At 44.4% G+C, this 21,040-nt stretch overlaps 2 protein-coding genes across 4 annotated transcripts in view; one reads left to right on the top strand and one right to left on the bottom strand.

The window, feature by feature from the left end:
• The window catches only part of LOC310843240 (cilia- and flagella-associated protein 337-like), a 1,288,916-nt gene that overhangs the window by 743,472 nt on the left and 524,404 nt on the right, over positions 1 to 21,040 (top strand). The window lies entirely within an intron of this gene.
• The window catches only part of STARD13 (StAR related lipid transfer domain containing 13), a 231,072-nt gene that overhangs the window by 125,678 nt on the left and 84,354 nt on the right, over positions 1 to 21,040 (bottom strand). For 2 of the 3 annotated variants that reach the window (XR_014563562.1, XM_083736123.1), the window contains exon 1: positions 18,651 to 20,934. The exons of the other annotated variant lie outside the window; for it this stretch is intronic. Coding sequence is in view for 1 of the 2 variants with exons in the window: in XM_083736123.1 (XP_083592249.1) it covers positions 18,651 to 18,774 (124 nt within the window). In the remaining variant the exon portion in view is untranslated. Of the gene's footprint in view, positions 1 to 18,650; positions 20,935 to 21,040 lie in introns of those variants that run through there. 3 annotated transcript variants of the gene reach the window in all.

Raw genomic sequence — 21,040 nt, 5'->3', positions numbered from 1 at the left:
TCTCATCGGGGAAGTCATCAAACAGTAGATTGAGAGCATATTGCATCTCTGTCCTAAAGGCTTGATAGTTCCTGGGATCCCCCCCAAATTTCTGCACCAATCCAGGCACCTTTCTGGCAAGTGGGGTGGTTATTCCCTTATCCGCATCTTGAGCCCTCCTCTCCTCGAGCCTCGCCGTTTGCAGCGCGAGCTGGACCTCCAACGCCCTGTACCTTTCTTCCAGGCTTGGACCTGCTCCAGCTCCAGCTCCTCCGGTTCCGGCTGGTTCGCTCATGATGCCCTCTGCTTGCACAAGCTGCTTTTAAAGACTGTCAGATTGCTGTGATGGGATAATGAGCTGCTTGTGCGTAAAAGCTTGATCCCTCTGGGGTTTGGCTGGTCACCCAAACCTAGGCACTAACGGAGCCCCCAAAGCATGACTCCGTCAGTCGCTGGTAGAATCTGACAGTGGGCGTCTACGGAACTTAAAGGTAAAGGTAAAGGTACCCCTGCCCGTACGGGCCAGTCTTGACAGACTCTGGGGTTGTGCGCCCATCTCACTTAAGAGGCCAGGGGCCAGCGCTGTCCGGAGATACTTCCGGGTCACGTGGCCAGCGTGACAAAGCTGCATCTGGCGAGCCAGAGCCGCACACGGAAACGCCGTTTACCTTCCTGCCAGAGCGGTCCCTATTTATCTACTTGCACCCGGAGGTGCTTTCGAACTGCTAGGTTGGCAGGCGCTGGGACCAAGCAGCGGGAGCGCACCCCGCTGCAGGGATTTGAACCGCCGACCTTTCGATCGGCAAGTCCTAGGCGCTGAGGCTTTAACCCACAGCGCCACCTGCGTCCCCTACGGAACTTACTCCAACATAAAAGCTGTTTGACGGACATGCGCCTTCGTGACTCTCTGCGTGACAGTTTCCGGCGAAGGGTGGGAGTTCCTAACGGGGGTCTATTTACCTCTTCACTATTTTCACTAGAAGTATCCCAGAGCCTCTCCCCCGACTCCCCTTCCGCTGGAACTCCTGCTCTCCCCCTACTGGTTCCTTCTTCTGCTGTAGAGTCTCTCCTATTCTCCTGGAGCCTCTCCACCACCTGTCCCTCCGATGGCAGTTCCCTGACACTAGGTCTGCAAGGCATTACAAAAGAACAGTGTGGTACAAGCAGTATACAAATGGAGACCGGCATGTGAGCAGGATGGCGGCTCCAGTGGAAAGTAGTACAAGACAGAAGGACTAAGGAATATTTCTTAGCTGCACCCAAGAGCGTATATAAGAGTTTGTTACAGGAGGAAGAAGCAGAGAATATTTAAACCCCAGCAAGCATGGCCAGCGACCAGGGATGATGGGAGTTGTAGTTCAGCAACATCTGGAGGGCCAAAGGTTCCCCAACACTGTGGTGCACCAGCTCTATGGCATCAGGAAGCGGTGGGCTATCTCCTTCACTGGAGGGATATAAGCAGAGGCTGGATAACAATCTGTTATGGCTGCTGAATTTCTGCAATATTCCTGCACTTAGTAGGCCTACATGATCTCCCAAGGTCCTGGTCCAATTCTAAAATTGTATGATTTTATTATTCTATGTATCTCTTGGGAAAAGAGCAGCAGGAAAAGCTACAAAAGGAATGGAGCTTTCTATTTTTCACAAGGAAATAAAGATGTTTCTTCCTCCCCCCCCCCCCCCCAGACCCAGATTTTAATGGTGAGTGAGAGGCTTTATAAAGGATTTCAATCCAAAAAAGAGGTGGAAAGAAACAGCACGATCAAACTCTTTCAAAAAACCAAACTTTGAAATCCAGAGAGATACTGATGTGTTTTAGAGGCGAGACAGCTGCTGTATGTAAACTGTCTGACAATTTCTTGTAAAAAAGAATACTTCTGTGCAAGCGGATTTTTACATGTAAAAGTAAAGCTCAAAGACACCCACACACAATCCTCAGCTCAGCAGAATGATGTATCCACTTCCCCCCTCCATTTTGAACATCAGGGGGATTATCTGCCTGCATTTTAAGAATGGTAGGTTTAAGAGGATAACGATGCTATAAAATATTTCTTTTGATATTAAAAGCATTAATGGACCTTATGCTGACATGTCAGTTTGGCACAAAGAAGTGCTGTTTATAGGCTCAGGGAGAAGGAATGACAGCAGTGACAATGACTTCCTATCACACAGCCTGAAGATCAACATTATATGCAAGCAAGTAATATTCTTATCTCTCTCTCAACTGTGTGTGTGGGGGGGGGGGGGAGAGAGAGAGAGAGAGAGAGTATAATGTTTGTGTAAACATTGACCTTCTAATAAGGCGATACAATTAAATTGCACAGCAATCATATGCATGATTACTCAGAATTAAGTCCCACTTGGTTCAACAATTCTACACATATCCTACTAGTTCCATTAAGTTCAATAAGATGTATTTCTATGTGAGCACAGGATACAGTCACTGCAAGAGGTTTCTTTTGTAGGTATGATATACAAAAAGTTACATGAAATTTCTAGGCACCATCCTCTCCACAAAACTACTGTGATTCATAGATTTCACCTGGCAGTAAAATTTCAGGTAGCTATAGTTCTTGGTACTCCATAGCTATTTTATGTAGATTTCTTCACTGCAACATGCCTAGAAGAGACCAGGAGCAGTCCTTCCTTCAAAGATGCATTTATAATGAATATTATGTCATCAGCCAACCCTACCCAAAACAAGCCACTATTATCCTGGTGGTTAATTACCCACATGGTTCCAAGAATCCCATTCATAGCAATTGTGAGAAACAGAGGCTGAAGATAACTCATTTCCAGATTCTGTGTGTGAAGAAGCACCATAGTCCAACAGGGATGCAACTGATGTTTTTAAATAAATGTTTTTATTTCAGTTTTTATAACAAGACTAAATAACAGCGCATTATAGAACGGCCATCCCATACATATCAAGGATACAAGCTATTTTGCCAGCAAAAGTGTTCTGCAAATCATGTTGCAGGAGGAGATGCGACAGTTATTATTTTCACCAAAGGGTTCAAATGTAACAAACCCCACACTATTATAACGGTGGGGGAGAAAGACATAGACCACTTCTGGACTTTCTACAGTTACCCACTGATTGATTTTTATGTGATAAAGTAATAATGAGAACTGAACGCCTCTTGGCATTGACTTGACTGCTGACAGTTGAAGATGTCATATTTGAAGTGATGCAGCAATAGGGGGTTGCTGCCAGTTACTGTTTCTAGCCAAACAGATGTTTCACTTTAGGTTCTTAAGGGGTCACAAGATTAAAGGCAGAGTAAGTGGATGAGCAAATGAGCAGGAGAAAAAGATGGGGAGGCACAAATGGAAAACACCAGAAAGCCGAAAAGAAAGAGGCGGGAGGGGGAGGGGTGAAGCCACAAAACGATGCTCAAAAGCTGAAACTGTGTTGGAAGATAGAAAACAGCCAACATTTCCATGTGAACCAAATATACAGATCACAGAGATTCAGTCAAAGCACACTGCCTCAAAATCCAAATTTCATTGAATCAACACAGTGAATGGAATCTCTTTGCCCCTGCAGAAAGATGGGTAACTACAAAGCTGACCATCCAAAGTCTGAGATAAGATGATGAACCTGATTTAGTTTAGTGCAAACTGAGAAGCCCAAGCCACTTCATTTTTGCATAGTTGAGAGATGTATGCTATCAGTCTCTAAGGTCAGCTTCAGAACTAAACCCAGCACAATCCACACTGACAGTGCCAGCTTCAAAAGCTCTGAATGGGCATCTGGGTCTCCAAGATGCTTTAGCAGTATATGAGAACATAAAGGATGGCAGACAGGTGAAAGGTGCCAATATAATTGCAGTTTGACACTCATCTGCTCCTCAGAAGGCAACTGCTATTTGCCACAGGCAAAGTTATGACCTGGTTTCATTCTGTAAGAATTTACATATAGCATGCAAGCATCCAGGCCCATAAGTTTATTCAAGATACAGAAACAGCCTCCCATAATCTGCCTTTTTTTATATAAAAAAAAATGCTATGTACATATGGCTAATGACAAAAATAGTTCAGAGAACTAATCTGCATGATAAAATAAATATGGTGTTGTTTCAAGTGTACAGTGTAAATGGTAAAAACTGAATATGTGAACATCTGATAGGCAACATCTTTGTATCATTTACAGAAACTAAATATTTCCATTTTCCCAAAACAGAAAAGCATGCATTGATGGAAGTTTATTCTGTGTCAGGTGACTCTCTTGTTTTGCTCATTTGCTGGCTGATTTATCCTAAGAACATAATATTAGGAAATTCAACTGAAGTATTCTTTGTACAAAAAAGTAAGTATTGCTCTGGCTTTCTGCCACTGGAAAACATTACTCCAAGGGTCTAAGTCTTTAGAAGAAGCTGCTTTGAGTGGGATCTCTTCATTATAGTTTACTGCAGTGACCTAGAATCCAAATGTAGATGTTCAAATCTGTCCTAGCCGGGAATTTGTTCCAGTCATTTAATAATCCCTCTGAATTTGTTAGCTTCCATGAAACACTACAACAGAAGGATTAGCGCATACTTCTTAGCTTGATAACATTTGCTCTGCCCCTACAGCAGCAGCACTCTGTCGGTTTGAAGATATTTACTTCATGTACGTGCATAAAAGCCAAGTTGTTGTTCCAGAGTGAGCTTTGCTTAAGCCCTTTACCAACCACAGATCCATTATTTCATTTGTTTTCTATTTAAATCAGTTTTCTCCGCCTTCTAAACTTTACTATGCCAAGTTTATCTAATTTGAGGAGGAATAGAACCTGAGAATCTGAATGTATAACCAAAGCACCGGTCCACCGTCCCTCAGACCATGTGGTGGGCCAGACTATATTTGGGGGGGAGGGTAATGAACAAATTCCCATGCCCCACAAATAACCCAGGGATGCATTTTAAATAAAAGCACACATTCTACACATGTAAAAACACGCTGATTCCCGGACAGTCCATGGGCCAAATTGAGAAGGTGACTGAGCCGCATCCGGCCCCCAGGCCTTAGGTTGCCTACCCCTGGTATATCCTCTAATCCAGGGATGTGAAATCTGCAGCCCTTGAAATGCAGATGGGCTACAACCACCATCATCTCTGACTATTGACCACGCTGTGTGAGTCTGATTCAAAATTGGGTTTCCCTACTTTTTTGTCCCCGAAAAGGCCAATCAGAAGGGAAACTTGAAGCTTTTGGGCTCCATACAGAAGGCTCTAAAGCTAAAATTATAAATAAGGAGTCATCTACTGGCCCTCAAAGTTGTCAGTCAACAGCTACAGGACCAAACTCCCCATCATGCTCTTCTTGTGGGTTCCATACTTTCTACATGTAAGTGGTTGAGGGAATGCAATTGCAGCTAAGCGGTATACAAATAATTGTGGAAATAAAGAAAACAAATAATGGGCTAGTAAGTAAGAAGCAAACACACACAAACACATTACTGATAAATACTTTTTCCATTTCTTGCACTTCAGATTTCCCACTTGCAATATATAAAAAAAACAGTACACGGAGCTGGCAGTCAGCCCAAATTCTAAACCTTTTACTGCTATGGGAGTCCAGAACATACAAAGGGCACTGCCTTGGCTACCCCAATACAGACAAAAGGAGCAAAAAGCTCCGACCACAAGAGGATGAGAGGTTTGTTTGTGTGTGTGTGTGTGTGTGTGTGTGTGTGTGTGTGTGTGTATTATTATTGTTTCTGCATGGGCAGCAGAATGGAGATAAGAGGATGGTTTAAGACATGAATTCTGCCACCAAAAAAACCAATTTCCTTGTCATTGCTGGTTTATGTTTCCCCCCAAAACTCTCCTAACACCTTCTGTTTCTTGTACTTTCTTGTTCTGTTTCTGCTCCCTTGCACAGACAGAGGAAGTTGTTCTGGGGACATGTTGTCTCTCTGTCACTTGGGCAGGGATTTCTACAGACGGAGATTATTTTAAATGCCAGAGGGGGAAAAGAAGAGAGAAAACAGCTGCTGAAAAGACTCAGTTCATTACATCTGAAATCTCATCTCTGTAGTCATTCACACACACCAACACAGACAGTACAAAGCAGGGCTGATTAATGGACATTTCTTGGCATTCTTCTTTTGGTTTGAGTGACACTCTCCATCACCCAAGGCACCTTTTTCTAAAGTTGCAGCCTCACATCTTGCATTTTGATATAGGCAGCTCCAAACTTGAATTAGAGAACATTGTTGGGAAGTGAGGGCTGCAAGATATTTGTTAAAGTAGGTTTGTGAACAGTAGGCGCAACCTGTCAGCATCCATCTGTTTGAATCTGTTAACTGGCACATTCCCAGCTGTGACCTCCCCAATATCCAAAATAGAGGATGCTTTTGCCTTGCTCCAAACCATATAATTCTAGAATAGATTTAATTATGTGGCGTGGCAGAAATCTTTTTTAGAATAGCTCACAATAGCTCACTGAACTTCCCCAATACTCTGAATTCCTCACAGCAATCCAGATTGCAAGGAAATTATGTGGTACACCAGTCATAAGAACAAGATGATAACATGAATGGATAATCTGTTGGAAAAATGCATGGAGCACAATGGAAGATCTAGCAAAGAGATTTAATTTACACACCATACTTTACAGTGCTCTGAGGCACAGTGCAGACTCAACCATAGTTAACCCTGAGCCTTGTTATAATCCCAAACATGTGGACAATGTTTCCTGTGAAACCATAGTTTAGCTTCTGAGCTAAGCCTGCCTGCGTAGTGTAAACATGGAAACACACGCAATATCTGCTTGTCACCACATAAGCGAAGAGGATAGTTGTAAAACAAAGTGCGAACTGAGAATATCAGTCTAACATACACAAAATATAGAGGTTGAAGATACAAGGATGCTCTGGGAATTTGGAGGTCCCTAACTCTGGGTTAAACCACAGAGCCTAGGACTTGCCGATCAGAAGGTGGCGGTTCGAATCCCCGCGACGGGGTGAGCTCCTGTTGCTCGGTCCCTGCTCCTGCCAACCTAGCAGTTCGAAAACAAATCAAAGTGCAAGTAGATAAATAGGTACCACTCCGACAGGAAGGTAAACGGCGTTTCCGTGCGCTGCTTTGGTTCGCCAGAAGCGGCTTAGTCATGTTGGCCGCATGACCCAGAAGGTGTACGCCAGCTCCCTTGGCCAATAAAGCGAGATGAGCGCCGCAACCGCAGAGTCGGCCATGACTGGACCTAATGGTCAGGGGTCCCTTTACCTTTACCTTTACCTTTAACTCTATCTAACTCATGCAAGACCCCTACTCTTTTGCAAGCTGAGTTGCACCCAAATCTCCAATAGCTTTAAATATAGGAAACATAAAATACTGTATAGACGAGTAGAAAAAAGTAGTTAAGCTAAGCACAAACACAACACCACTGTATGAAACCTTTGGGCAAGAGGCTGAAATGCATGAGGCATGGGTCACAATTCAGTGATATAGCAAATACTATAAATATTTTAAAAGTTCCAAATTCAATCCCTGTTGTTTCAAGGTTGGTTGGTTTTTAAGATAGCAGATGATGGAAATGATCTCTGTATGAGACCCTGGAAAGATTCTGCCAGTCAGAGTAGACAATACTGGCCTAAATGGAAAAATAGTCTGTCTGAATAAGACAGTTTCTTCTGTGCCAATATTAGACCTAAAGGTGTGAGCTGCTTATTTTGGGTAAGTAAACATCTCCAGAACATGTTGTAAGGAGCAATTGTTTTGTAGTTTAGAAGTCAAATGCAAGCAAATATAACTATTCTGAATAAGGAAAGTATGTTTGAGATAGGAGAACAAATGTGAACAGTGTGTATATGTATCCTGGACTGAAAATATAGTAACATATGCTACATTCAATATAATTAGTAAGAAATTTTGGTATGAAAAACATCATGAGTATTGTTCGAAACCAGACAACCACAATCCCTTTTGCACTACTACACATTCCCACCACCTTATATTTAGCTTCCAGATGTCAAGGAAAGCATATCTGAGATAATAATTCTATATATGCTTTCATTTTTGCTCCTAAAAATAATAATAACCTGAGATCCCAAGAAATCATTTCTATCAATAAGGCTTCCAAGTTAATGTATCTAGATTTGCAATTTAAGTCAACCATCAATTCCTAGTGGCATTTTTCTTTTCTTTTGTTATTAAATTTGTATCTCACCTTTCCTCCAATGGGCTCAAGGTGACAATCTCAGTATGGTGGTACCTCGGGTTAAGAACTTAATTCGTTCTTAACCTGAAACTGTTCTTAACCTGAGGTACCACTTTAGCTAATGGGGCCTCCCACTGCTGCCGTGCTGCCGCCGCGCGATTTCTGTTCTCATCCTGAAGCAAAGTTCTTAACCCGAGGTACTATTTCTGGGTTAGCGGAGTCTGTAACCTGAAGCATTTGTAACCCGAAGCGCCTGTAACCCGAGGTACCACTGTACTCCTTCTTTCCATATCTTCACAATAACCCTGGGATTGGCTGAGAGTTACACTAAGGGGTTGGTAACTAGCCCAAGATTACCCAATGAGTTTAATGGATGAGTGGAAATTTGAACCAGTGGTGTGCTATCATTGAACTAGGGCAGGCATAGGCAAACTCGGCCCTCCAGATGTTTTGGGACTACAACTCCCATCATCCCTAGCTAACAGGACCAGTGGTCAGGGATGATGGGAACTGTAGTCTCAAAACATCTGGAGGGCCAAAGTTTGCCTATGCCTGGACCAGGGGGACTAGGCTAGTCTCACATGACACCCTGGCACCTCCTTCTCAAAGCCTGGGAAGCTTCTGTCCAGCTTAGGGAGGGAGGCGCGATGCTCTGGTGGGTCCAAGAGCCCTCCTGCCACCTTCCCAAAGCCTGCCCAGCTTTGGGAATGAGGTAGGGCAACTCCAGCATCCTGTCAGAGTCCTGGCACTTCCTGCATACATGCTATACCTTTAAAGCACATTTGAAGCACACCTCCTTCCTCAAAATATTCTGGGTACTGCAAAGGGGTCTCTGGGAATTGTAAGTCTATGAGGGATAAACAACAGTGCCCAGAATTCTTTGAGGGGAAGAAGGTGCTTAGAATGAGCTTTAAAGGTACAGTACCCTTCAATCTGCATTGCCCAGTTCACACATACACTGTTCCTCATTTTAATGCATTAGGGTCTTCCTTAACTTCTTTGGAACCCTCCTCTGTTTCTCAGTATCTTTGCTGGAATGTAGATATGGGAAGTGGGTACAATTCCTTTTAGCAAGTGCTTGTCACGTCATGTATGTAAGTATCCATGGCATGTTATTAATCACTGACCTTTTGGCGATCACCACAATTCTTATAGGACCGAACCTCCCACAGAAATTCTCTGGCTGTCCGCATGAAAGGACTAATGATAAGTAATCTTTTTCTTCCCAGAAGTACCAGAGATTATATAATGAGACTCTTTCAGAAGACTTCTCTTTGACAAAGAGGGTCTCTTTTTTTCCATCGCTGAGACAATGATTTCACACATTAAAATAACCATTGAAGTTAATCAGAACTAGTAGCCCTTCTAATTCCCCAGCCAACCAAGAGGAAAACAGATCATAATATCCTTGCTTTGCTTCTTGGAAACATGTGGCTGTAATTGACTGTGGTATGTAGGAGGGGATATACACAAAGTTCATGATGATAAATAGCATGTTTTGGGTACACAGAGTTTCCACATCCTTAAAAAATGGGCTCTACTGTGAAATATTCAGTTTATATGTGGATTGTTTAATTAATACTGGGTTATCTGAATTGGCAGAAAAAGCTTAGTTATGAAACAGATATCAAAATAATAGTGTTCCTATTAGTTGAAATCAAAGCAAATACATGTAACACAGTCAATTTGTCATGAATGCATTGCACTAAATGTATATATAAACTCTACTGATTATATTTCTTGCAAATTAATGATTTCCTGTACATTAGCTCTATGTAAGATTTTTCTGTTGAGTTATAAAACTATTGTATTTTAAAACCCAGCCACATGGGCGGGGTATAAATAATAAATTATATTATAGTATATATATTATATTCATTCCTATTGGAATAGCGTCTCACTAGTTGAAAATGCCAATGGAAATCTATTGATCTTATAACTCCTTTACGAATACTATTATTCTAATTCATTAAATATTCTATTTGGAAGAATGCTATCTCACAATTCATTGACAGTCTTGTCATAGTATTAGAAATCAACTGTATGTCGTGCCATACCAATCAGAAACTGTTTTGAACACCCCACCTCTGTACTCTAGTAATAGCAAATATCAACAGTGTTAACACCATTTCAAAAGCAACTAACGTGATCAGGATAATCACAGGAGGTTCCTTTGCCCAAGCAAGAGTATCTTGGAAGCTGGAACACAAAAAAGAGTCTGTTCCACAAAGATAGTCGCATTCCTGATTAGGTGGTTTAAAAACCTGGTCTGGGTGGAATTCAGAAGATCTCTTGTAACCTAATCACACTCATACCAAATAGAGCCCTACTGACTTCCTAGCACACTGATGTCACAGCAATTCATAATACATGTTTTGTTCCAGTGCTTCACTGCTTTCAATGCCAGTTTTTGTCTTTATCAGAAACCAGCCTAATAAAATTTGGGAGCGTCTGATTATAGATAAAATCACATTCCAATCAATTAAAAGTAGCATCCAATCCAAAGTATGAGGATTTATTGAGGAAATAGCTTCTGTTCTTAACTGTAGCTGATGCCCAAGATGGGTTCTCAAAGCCTAGCTAGACTTTTTCGATCCTTATTTATTGGTGCTTTCTAAATTTGATTGTATTTACTTGAAATCATAGAATTGTATGATCTAGTCCAACCCCCAGCAATGCAGGAATCTCAGTGAAAGCATGACAGATGACCATTCAACCTCTGCTTAAAAACCTCCAAGGAAGCAGAGTCCCCCTGAAGGGAGACAGTTCCACTGTTGAACAGCTCTTATTGTCAAAAAGTTTTTTCCTGATGTTGTTGGAATCTCCTTTCTTGTAACTTGAAGCCATTGGTTTGAGTCTAACCCTCCAGAGCAGGGGAAAACAAGCTTGCTCCATCTTCCATTTGACAGCTCTTGAGATATTTGGAAATGGCTATCAGATCTCCTCTCAGTCTCTTCTTTCCCCTCTTGTCTATGCAGCACTCTGCTGATAAAATTATTAACGCCTCTTGGTTTCTGAACATGGAAGACCACTCCAAAGCACCGTAGGGTAAGACACACATGCCAATGGTCTTTGGAGAGAGACACTTTGTATAGGTGTTTATAGACTAAAAGTCTCTGAGCCAAGATAGGCAAGCTGCAGTGCTTTTAGAGGAGAGCATAAATATAGTGGGCAGAATGGAAACCTGATGAAATGGATAACCAGTGGGACACAGTTATCTTTGAATACAAACTTTACAGGAAGGACAGGAAATCTATGCTTTCAGGTGCCATAAGAAAGCTGCAGAGATAGTGCAGAATAGTGCGCACCCCGGAAATGATCTCTTTCAGCTTTTGCCTTCTGGAAGAAGGTTGTTGTAGTTTAGTCGTTTAATCGTCTCCGACTCTTCGTGAACCCATGGACCAGAGCACGCCAGGCACTCCTGTCTTCCACTGCCTCCCGCAGTTTGGTCAAACTCATGCTGGTAGCTTCAAGAACACTGTCCAACCATCTCGTCCTCTGTCGTCCCCTTCTCCTTGTGCCCTCAATCTTTCCCAACATCAGGGTCTTTTCCAGGGAGTCTTCTCTTCTCATGAGGTGGCCAAAGTATTGGAGCCTCGGCTTCAGGATATGTCCTTCCAGTGAGCACTTTTTCCCTTAAGAATGGATAATTTTGATCTTCTTGCAGTCCATGGGACTCTCAAGGGTCTCCTCCAGCACCATAATTCAAAAGCATCAATTCTTCGGCGATCAGCCTTCTTTATGGTCCAGGGTACAGGGTTATAAAGACTAGGATTAGCCTTCTGAGAAACAGTTTCTATTCAAATGCGATTTTGGTTTTAAACGCAGTGTAAGGTAGTCTCTATGGGAGTATATTGTATTTAATTATGGGGTATCAGAGTTTTTAGGGGGCTAACTAGGCTGGGATAGCTGAGATAGGAGGCTTGTTGGTTTCTGAATGTCTGATGTAGATTTTCAATTTTGTTGTTCTGTATGGGACAATGACAATAAAGATTATCGTATCGTATCGTAGAAAGCATTTCCTGGAGGTACAGTACTGTTGCTCTGTACATTGAAGAGAATATGAGTCCAGCAAACTAGATATTCCAAAAGATTCATCCAGGCCCCAAGAGTAATTTAGTACTGGGGATATACTCTCATCCACCTGAGCAAACTGCACAGGATGATCTTGAGCCAGAGAATGAAATCAAGGAAACATCCAAAGCAGGAAGTGTTATACTAGCGAGTGAGTTCAATAACTCTCAAACAAATATGTGATACAAGCATATTCCAGTCATGGTGACAAAGAGATAACTTTTCTAGATGTCCTAAATGACTATGCTCTAGAAAAGTTGGTCGTGAAATGGACCAGGGGGGCAGTAACCCTGGACTTAATCTTAAGTGAAGTCCAAGATCTGATATGAGGTGTAAATGTTCATGGAAAGATCTCAGGGCAGTTCACAAGATAAAAACACAAGGGAAAGTTAAAACAAAAAAGGACAAAACAATAAACCCCTCTCTCACAAACACATTTGAAAGGAGGCCTGATTAAAGAGAAACGTTTTTGCTCGGTGCCTAAAGATATGACACCAGCTGCACCTCCCTGGGGAGAACATTCCACAGACAGGGAGCCACTGCAGAAAAGGCCTGTTCTTTTGTTGCCACCCTCCGGATCTCACGTGGATAAATGCAAAGAAGGGCCTCAGATGATGAACACATAGTCTGGGATGGTTTATATGAAAAGAGGAGGTCCTTGGGGCATTGTGATCCTGAGTTGTGAACAGATAGCATCCACCCACCCAAAATTGATAGGTCTTGATGGCTACCCCTCATCTTTCCCACTTCAGGTGTCCTCTTTGAAGTTTAGATAATGGTTTATTTGCTTGAGTCAACTACCCTATTCCAGATTCATCTACCGTATTCCACTAGCAGAAGCCAGCGCAAGGACTCTCACTAGCACAATGGGGTTTTCCTCCCCACCTCTCACAGATTCCTTCTGGAGGGTTGAAAGAACTCCTAGAACAGGGGGAGGAGAGAGGAGATGGTTCTCTTGGGCAAGCGAGACATGACTGTGCTGATGGAATGATCTCCTTAGCGCTATGCTGAATTCCACTCATTCTTTTTATAGTAAAAATATATTGGAAAATATTCAAAAGCAAGAGAGAGGAAAGCCAGACAGAAAGAAGACACTTCTGTAAGTCATCTTAAGAGTAGATTGGTATGGGATTGCATTGCCAAATTCAAGTCTGCAATGAAGAGCTGCTGATTTGACTGTCGCTCAAGGATTTGGTGAGAATAACAGATCAAGCTTTTTAAATAAATAAATAAATAAATGTTGGGCAACTGTTCAACATACAAGTATGAAGGATGAGCAGCTGATAGCATTCCAGAACACAATAATATATTTAGACCATGCTTTTTTATTAAGAAATGTTAGAATGAAGTAGAGGATAAAAGGCTTTGGGCTGCATTTGTAGAGGCCATGACTAAAGGACACAAATACAAAGGCAAAAAGCTGAAAAGTCACTTAGGTATGACAGAATATATTTTGCACTCCTTTTTCCCCAACTTGCGTGCACAATTTTGCTATCTTGTCAAATTAATCATTTCAGGCTGCAATCCTATACACATTTAGCTGGGAATAAGTCACGCTGAATGCCTTTAGACTTACTTCTGAATGGACATATATAGGATTGCATGGTTAACCAGATAAGCATCAGCTGTCCTACAAGATCACCAGCCTATTGGTAGAGATAGAAGTTTAAATTATAGTGTTTCATTATTATTTATTAGGTTTTTTATCCCACTCTGCGTCCCCAAGGAGCCCCGGGCAGTAAACAAAACAGCAGAAGGTTTTATAAGTTTAGAACTTCAGTACTTCAACCCCCTTAGCCAAAAACCCTTACTTAAATTATTAATCTAGAATTCATTCAAGGACTTGCCTGCAGCCGAATAGTAGTTAGTCAAGGAAATTTGCTTCACAGGAAATGGCAGCTGGCATGCACTTTAATTTTGTTGCATTATATACCAAAAGAGATATGGTTGTTCTGATTAAGAATAAGTAACGGGAAACTGTCAAGTGCAATGAGGACTGTAAATTGTTCCCTATGTTTCCTGGTGGCTTCCACAGGCTCCCACTATGTCAGCATACTTTGGAACTACAGACAGCTGCTACCATAATGCAGCTGAAATAAGAGGCTCTTGGAGAGCAAACAAACCTTTTACTTTTCCTTCAGGGGCTTCTTAGTTTCTGACTTGCTTCAAACTGGCTCAACAGTGCAACTACCTGGGAGTCTCAACTTCCATAGGCTGCTTACACACAATAGAGGCAGACTTCTTGTTTAAACTCAGTTGTCTGTCCTAATCACATATGAAGTGAGGAGTACTTAGTGTCTAAAACAAGATTTTTCATCATTTGTTTACAAAAGTTAGTGAGGTTTTCCTCCTTCTTGAAAGGGATTTTAAACTGACATTCTTATGAGAAATCATAAAATGTTCTCCCGAATGATATGTGTGTACATCATGTGTCAGTTTGTAGATAATTATTTGGTTATTATACAGTAGATCAGGCACAAGGTTGTTGCTACATGTAATAAGAGCTGACTTGGCATTTTAACTTTACAGAGTTTGAACTTGGAACATGACACAAGCTGCCATGCAAAGTCCAACAATTACAGATATATAGCCACAGATATAACTATTGAGGACAATGCAGAAGATAATGTTTACATTTAGCCTAAAATGATATGTGTAAATCTCCTGACAAAACTCCTACCCATTCTCTGAAAAGTATAAAATGCCTCCTGAGATCAAGGATGTTTCCAAATCTCTCATACTGATGCTCTCTAAGATGGGTGGAAAACCTTATGGTCCTCCAGATGTGGCTGAACTACCTGGCCATTGCCCATGCTGTCTGGTGGTGATGGGAGAGTTGAAGTTCAACAACATCTGGAGGGCCATAGGTTCCCCACTGCCATTTTGTAATCAAGAAAACATCTGACCACCCCTCTGATTTATAGAGTTTACAATTCTTATATTGTTAGAGTGCCGTGATTGGTGCTCACACATGGCCATGCCTCATGAAACAGATGAATGTTGCCTTTACTTCCCAAGCGAAAGTATCTGAGTAGACAGTGGCATGCATAGCAAACATGCCATCCACCCACCCAAATGGTTTCCTGTTTCAAAAGAGGCTGTTGCAGCATGAGACGTGCCCACATGAAAGCAGCATCCATGCCAAAAAGGTAAGTGTATAGAGATTTTTTTTCTTGGCAGCTCTTACTCATCTTTTTCCTAGGGACAAGAAAGACAAAAGGAGGAGGCATGGGCTATGTTCATACACAACACAGGACTATGGGAAACTGAACCATTAAAACTAAAAGCCCATCAGCTCAAATGGTAGAGAATACAACTCACTGTTTGGCTCTGATTCTGTGTATACACTTAGTAGATAAATAATGTGTTTTATTGATACTGCCTCCTGGCGCAATGATGCCACACACAAAACAGGACAGGAAGAAGTACATTTCATGTACTCACAAAGAATGCTCACTTTAGAAAACCCTTACTTTTGATACATAGAGTTTTGGATTTGATATCCCGCATTTCACTCCCCTTCAGGAGTCTCAAAGCGGCTAACAATCTCCTTTCCCTTCCTCCCCCACAACAAACACTCTGTGAGGTGAGTGGGGCTGAGAGACTTCAGAGAAGTGTGACTGGCCCAAGGTCACCCAGCAGCTGCATGTGGAGGAGCGGAGACGCGAACCCGGTTCCCCAGATTAGGTGACTGCCGCTCTTAACCACTACACCACACATAAACAGAGCAGAAAGTGAAATTCTAGCTCCATCCTTCTATAGACCATTAGGGTCTCTAATCAGGGGCGGGAAACCTGTGGGCCTGCATGTGTTGCTGGGCCACAACTCCCATTGTCCAAGATCATTGGCTATGCCAGGTAGAAGTGGAATCCAACAATATCTGAAGACAAGCCCTCTATTCCTACTCTACTCTGGTCATCATGGAAAGGGCACACTTTGGCTGGGGTTTCACCCCCCCCCCCCGAAAGAAATTGTAAAGACAATATGTGGGCCCCAAGACTCAGGAAGCACTTTGATCTCTTACCCCACACCTGACCACTGCTTCCCCTTGTTCCTGAATGTTCACAGAAGATCACTCATGTACTAGAGCTACTTGCGCATTCCTCAACACAAAGTGGGAATCTCTGAGGCAGGGCAGCGGCGGTGGCGGCAGCAGCGAAACAGAAGGCGTTTATATCCTCCCTGTGTGCTTCACATGCTTTTGGTTGAGTGCAGAAAGTGCCGCACAAGCTTGCCAAAAGTTCCAGGTAGGAACACAGCGAGCTGAGAGCATCTTCGCACTTCTGCCAGCCAAACATTGCAACCAACTAAACACGGCAGGGAAGGGGGCAAACATTCCTTGCTCCTCTGTGGTCACAAGAGGTGCTTTTCAGGAGCAGCTCCTTTCCCTACTGCCTGGTTTGCTAATCAGAAATGAAATGGGAGATCAATAATTGAGAAGATGGTAAAGATAGAAGCTCACAACACTGGAGAAGGCAGGAAAAGCACTTCAGCTGCAGGCTGGGGTGAGGGGTAGGACCGCTAGAAAGCTGCCCTGGGGACGCACGATTGTGAACCAAAGCAACGTATTTAAAAATAGCTTAGGAAAACACACTGGAAAGGGCCAGCTGCACGTTTCACAGATACTGTATATAAAGAAGCTCTCTTGTAGGAATTTACACCTAGCTACTGTGGCCACAGAGATTGCTCCTGAACAAACACATTCCACAATGTGCTACAACGACCATGTGTGAGCATGCGTGTGCAACTACAGCACATCCTATACTCGGTATACAGACATTCTGGTCAGGGTATACAGCTAAACACCCTGGGCAGAGTGAAGGTCAAGAAACCTAACTAAATGCAGCATAGAGATGAAGGCTGGCTGGGGTGTGGGTGGAGAAACTTAGCAAGAGTTTTGCAGTATAGTCAGAGTGCCCTGCAAGGAGAGAAGTGGTTGCAGGGCCTCAGGGGAATGGAGGGGCTGGGATGGAGTGGATCACATAGAGCCTTGACCTCAAGGGGAAAAGGGAAGCTGAGGGGAAAGCTGGAAGTTCCTGTTGTACACCTTTCACACAACCATATACATGGAGAAAGACAAATGAATTCTGCTTTAGACACGTAAGTACTTAAAGTCATAGATCGCGATGTCTCGCTTATCAGGAAGTTAAGTTAATCCACTTCAGTGCGCACACCAATTGGAAGCGCAGCCAGGATGAAATTCTCAAGTACAATTAGGCTGTGTACACATTATACAGCTAGGTCATTCTTATTCTCAATTCAGATCAAAAGTGGTTTGCTGGGGGGAAACACATCAAAATGCAGGATTTCATCAGAACAGAATACATATGGATTGATGCTAAGCTAATGCCATACAAACACTGCCTCCCCAGCCAGCAGTGGGAACAGGCTGGATGCAGAGTACAAATGGGAGCCCGTACACCACCTTACTAGAGAGGGATAAAAGTCCAATTGGACTCAGTGGGGGAGTGCATCTAACTAAGCCTGCTTAGGGATTGTGCTGCATGGGATGCAGAAATAGTTGTGTGGTGCATGCATCCAAACCCTAGCACATGCTTCAGAGCAATGCAGGCAAGAATAGCCCACAACTGCACCAAACTATGTCCAGAATCAGAAAATTGGTCCACCCCGGTCTGTGCTCCCAATGAGACCTATTTTTAAAACACTGAGATTCTGGCACAGAGCACCAATCCATTTTATTGCACAGAGCTCCGATGTCCCTGTGGCACATTACAAAGTCACGCACAGCGCACAGATCTCAAGGCACAGCACGATGTTCAGGGAGGAACCGGTCCAAGAATCAGAAAACAACAAATGCCCCCCCCCCTCCGGTAGCATGGATAACAATAGTAACCTAAAACATTGACAATCTGTTCTTCTATAAAGGTACACACACACGCACATACCCCCCCACCAAAAAAGAAGCTGCTCTTTCGTCCCAGCCTTGACAATGCCTCAGTACTGGTCCTAACTAAACTCTTACATCAATACTGCACCAACAGAGTTTTGATGTACAAACCCAAGTCCCCAGAGACATGCGGGAGTGTGAGTCCAATGAAAAGCCTCCTCTTTTTTATTTTTTGGCAAGGTTTCTTCTGCTTTCTATCTGCAGAACCTTCATTGGAAAAGTGTCTCTTCTGAATTGTACTCCTGCAGATAGAAGGCAGAAAGGAATCTGGCCAAGGCGAGCTTATCATTCGGAGCGCAGAGGCGGGAAACGCAAAAACAAAAAACCAAAAAAACCCGAACGGTGTTCAAAGAGAGAGAGAGATAGAGCAAAACTTGGCGCGCGCGCTCGGAAGTCGAGCAAGTGTGGTGTTGTTGCCGCCGCCGGCTGGCATCGTGGCAAGTGCAGGGCAGGCGGGCTGTCTGTCTGTCTGAGGGGGTCCCCGGAGCGCATTGCACCTCTTTTCCCCTTGAGGCTTGCAAGGGCGGGCGCGCGCCGGACTGACCTGCCAGGCGCCTCTCGCGGACGTTCTTCCAGAGTAAATCCCAGGCTTTGGCCGTCGAGTCCCGGAGCTGCTCGCTGAAGGACCTCCGCAGCTGGGGCTTGGCCGCCGGCCGCTTGCAGCTCATCCTAGCGGCGTCCGCGGGGCATAACGCCGCCTCCGCCGGCTCCGGGGGCTCCGCGCGCGCGCCGAAACCGCGTCCCGGAGACGCACAGCCACATGCGGAGCCGCGGCATGAGCAAAGCCCCGCGGGGGCCCAGCCGCCGCCTCCTTCCCTGTGGGGCTTCTCGCGGGCCTGGTCGCGGCTGCTGCTTCTTTTTCCTGCCGCCGCCGGCCTGGCTGCCCGGAGCGCACGAGTCCCGCTGGCGCGCCGTGCGAGCGGTTGTGCGGAGGCGCTGGGCTCCTGGGCTGCTTCCCCCCTGCGCTTCGCCTTCTCCTCCCTCCGCCCCCGGAGGGGTGAGCTGAACTCTCCGCTCGCCGCCTTGCAGCTCGCCTCGCGGAAACCGCCCCCGGAAGGGTCATCGTCGCCGCCGTCCCGGCCATTAAGCAGCGCCCCTCGCCCACAGGCGCGCCCCCCGACGCCCCTCGCGCCGGTGAGGAATGCGCGCCCGCCGGGGAAAACGCGCCCCGTTCATTTCAATGGAGCGTCTTCCCCGGGAAGGCTACGTGAGTAGGGTTGCACCCCAAAGCAGCAGCAAAGCCCAGCTGCAAGCTATAGGCAACAAGCGGGCCAATTTTTGACACACTTGGAGGCAACGGCAGAACGGGATACCTGCGAGCTGGCACTGGCCGCCCCACTGATGCCAACCGGCGGAATTCTGAGGAAGAGGCAGGCCCAGAAGCTGCAGAGAGCAGGAACATCCACTTCATGCATTTAAAGCACTGACTTCCGCCAAAAATCCTGGGAACTGTAGTTTGTGGGTGCTGGGAACTGTAGCTCTGTGCGAGGTCAGGGGCCGTGCCCAGGTTGCTTTGGAGGAAATCTATTTGCTAATCTACGTCAAAGTATGTCCACTTTTTTAAAAAGTCTTGGCGGTGGCCCTACCGTACAGCAATGGTAGCCAATGTGGTGCTCCGGGGCTTTTGCTGAACTACAACTCCCATCATCCCTTACCATTGACCATTCTGGCTGAAGCTGATGGGAGTGGAAGTCCTACAACATCTGGAGGGCATCGTGTTGGCTAGCTCAACATAATTATGTATGTGTAGAGAAAGTGGATAGGGAAGTTTTTCTCCTTCTCTCATAATACTGCAACCTGGGACTATCCAATGATGAGAGGTTCAGGGCAGGCAAGCCGAGGTACCAGCTGGAGAGTTGAGAAATGCTGTTAAACTCATGTGCTCTAAAAAGTTCATTTAGTAATTCTGACATCTTGACAATGGAGAAGAGGCTGTGTTGTTAGAGGGTGTATCCCTTTTAGCGCATGCATATGAGCACCACAGACAGTGGAAGAAAAACTCAATGCACAGAATAGTAAGGTTTTGATCAAGTTTATATCCCACTCTTCAAAAAGATTTTTCCTAGAAAGAGGATTTCTCCCATGTTTCATTTAAAAAATAATAATGTTGTGTTTTCCATCTGCTGGGCCAATTCGGAAGTTTTTTTGTTGATTGAGAGAGGGTGAATTTGAGATAAGGTGAACTTCATCAAAGAGTTTCACTTCAAAGGAGCCTTAACTACAAACACAATTGATGTGCCATCAATAAGTGAGAACGGAGGTTATCAGCAACATGTGGAAGAGACAAGGCCAAATTTAACAGAGGTCGTTTTCATGTCATCCTCTCTCTCTCTAGATACACCTGCCCTGTCCCACCCAATGTATACACTTATACCCATTGTTCAGGGACCTGTGACCTTCCTGATGTGAGAATATCGCTCCCACGAGCCCTGCCCATTGGCTGTGCTAGCTGTGACTGATGGGAGTCCAACATCTGGACTCAGATCCCTATCACTTGCAGGCAACGACCTATGTGTGCCCAATCAGTGGCTGCCTCACTGCACTTGAGAGCAGTGGGTTAGCTTAGGGGGTGCAGGGCAGGCTGTGTTGCACAAATGTCACCTCCAATATATTGCCACTGCTCCCATTCCCCACATCTGCCTAAGGTGGCTGCATCACTATGCTACTTAGTAAGGCAGATCCCAGAGATACTGTCCAGTGATTTATGGGCCTGGACAAAATAATGTCACAAGCTGCAGAAAACACAGCCCAGAGGTGGTCGGCTGTCCATTCCCACTCTGCTGGATTAATGCACTTTCTCAAACATCTGTCCAATATTAAACACAGACTCCAGGACTTCCGGGTTGGCGCCATCGCCGAATGGCGGACTCCCTCCGAGCTCCGGAGGGAGCCTGCTCGGCGGAGGCTGGGTTCTACCGCGTCGGCGTTGCGGGG

The sequence above is a fragment of the Podarcis gaigeae genome, assembly GCF_964106915.1.
Source record: "Podarcis gaigeae genome assembly, chromosome: 4".
Classification (NCBI taxonomy): Eukaryota; Metazoa; Chordata; class Lepidosauria; order Squamata; family Lacertidae; genus Podarcis; species Podarcis gaigeae.
The sequence above is the reverse complement of the archived record's forward strand: the minus strand, read 5'-3'. Positions and strand labels throughout refer to the sequence as shown.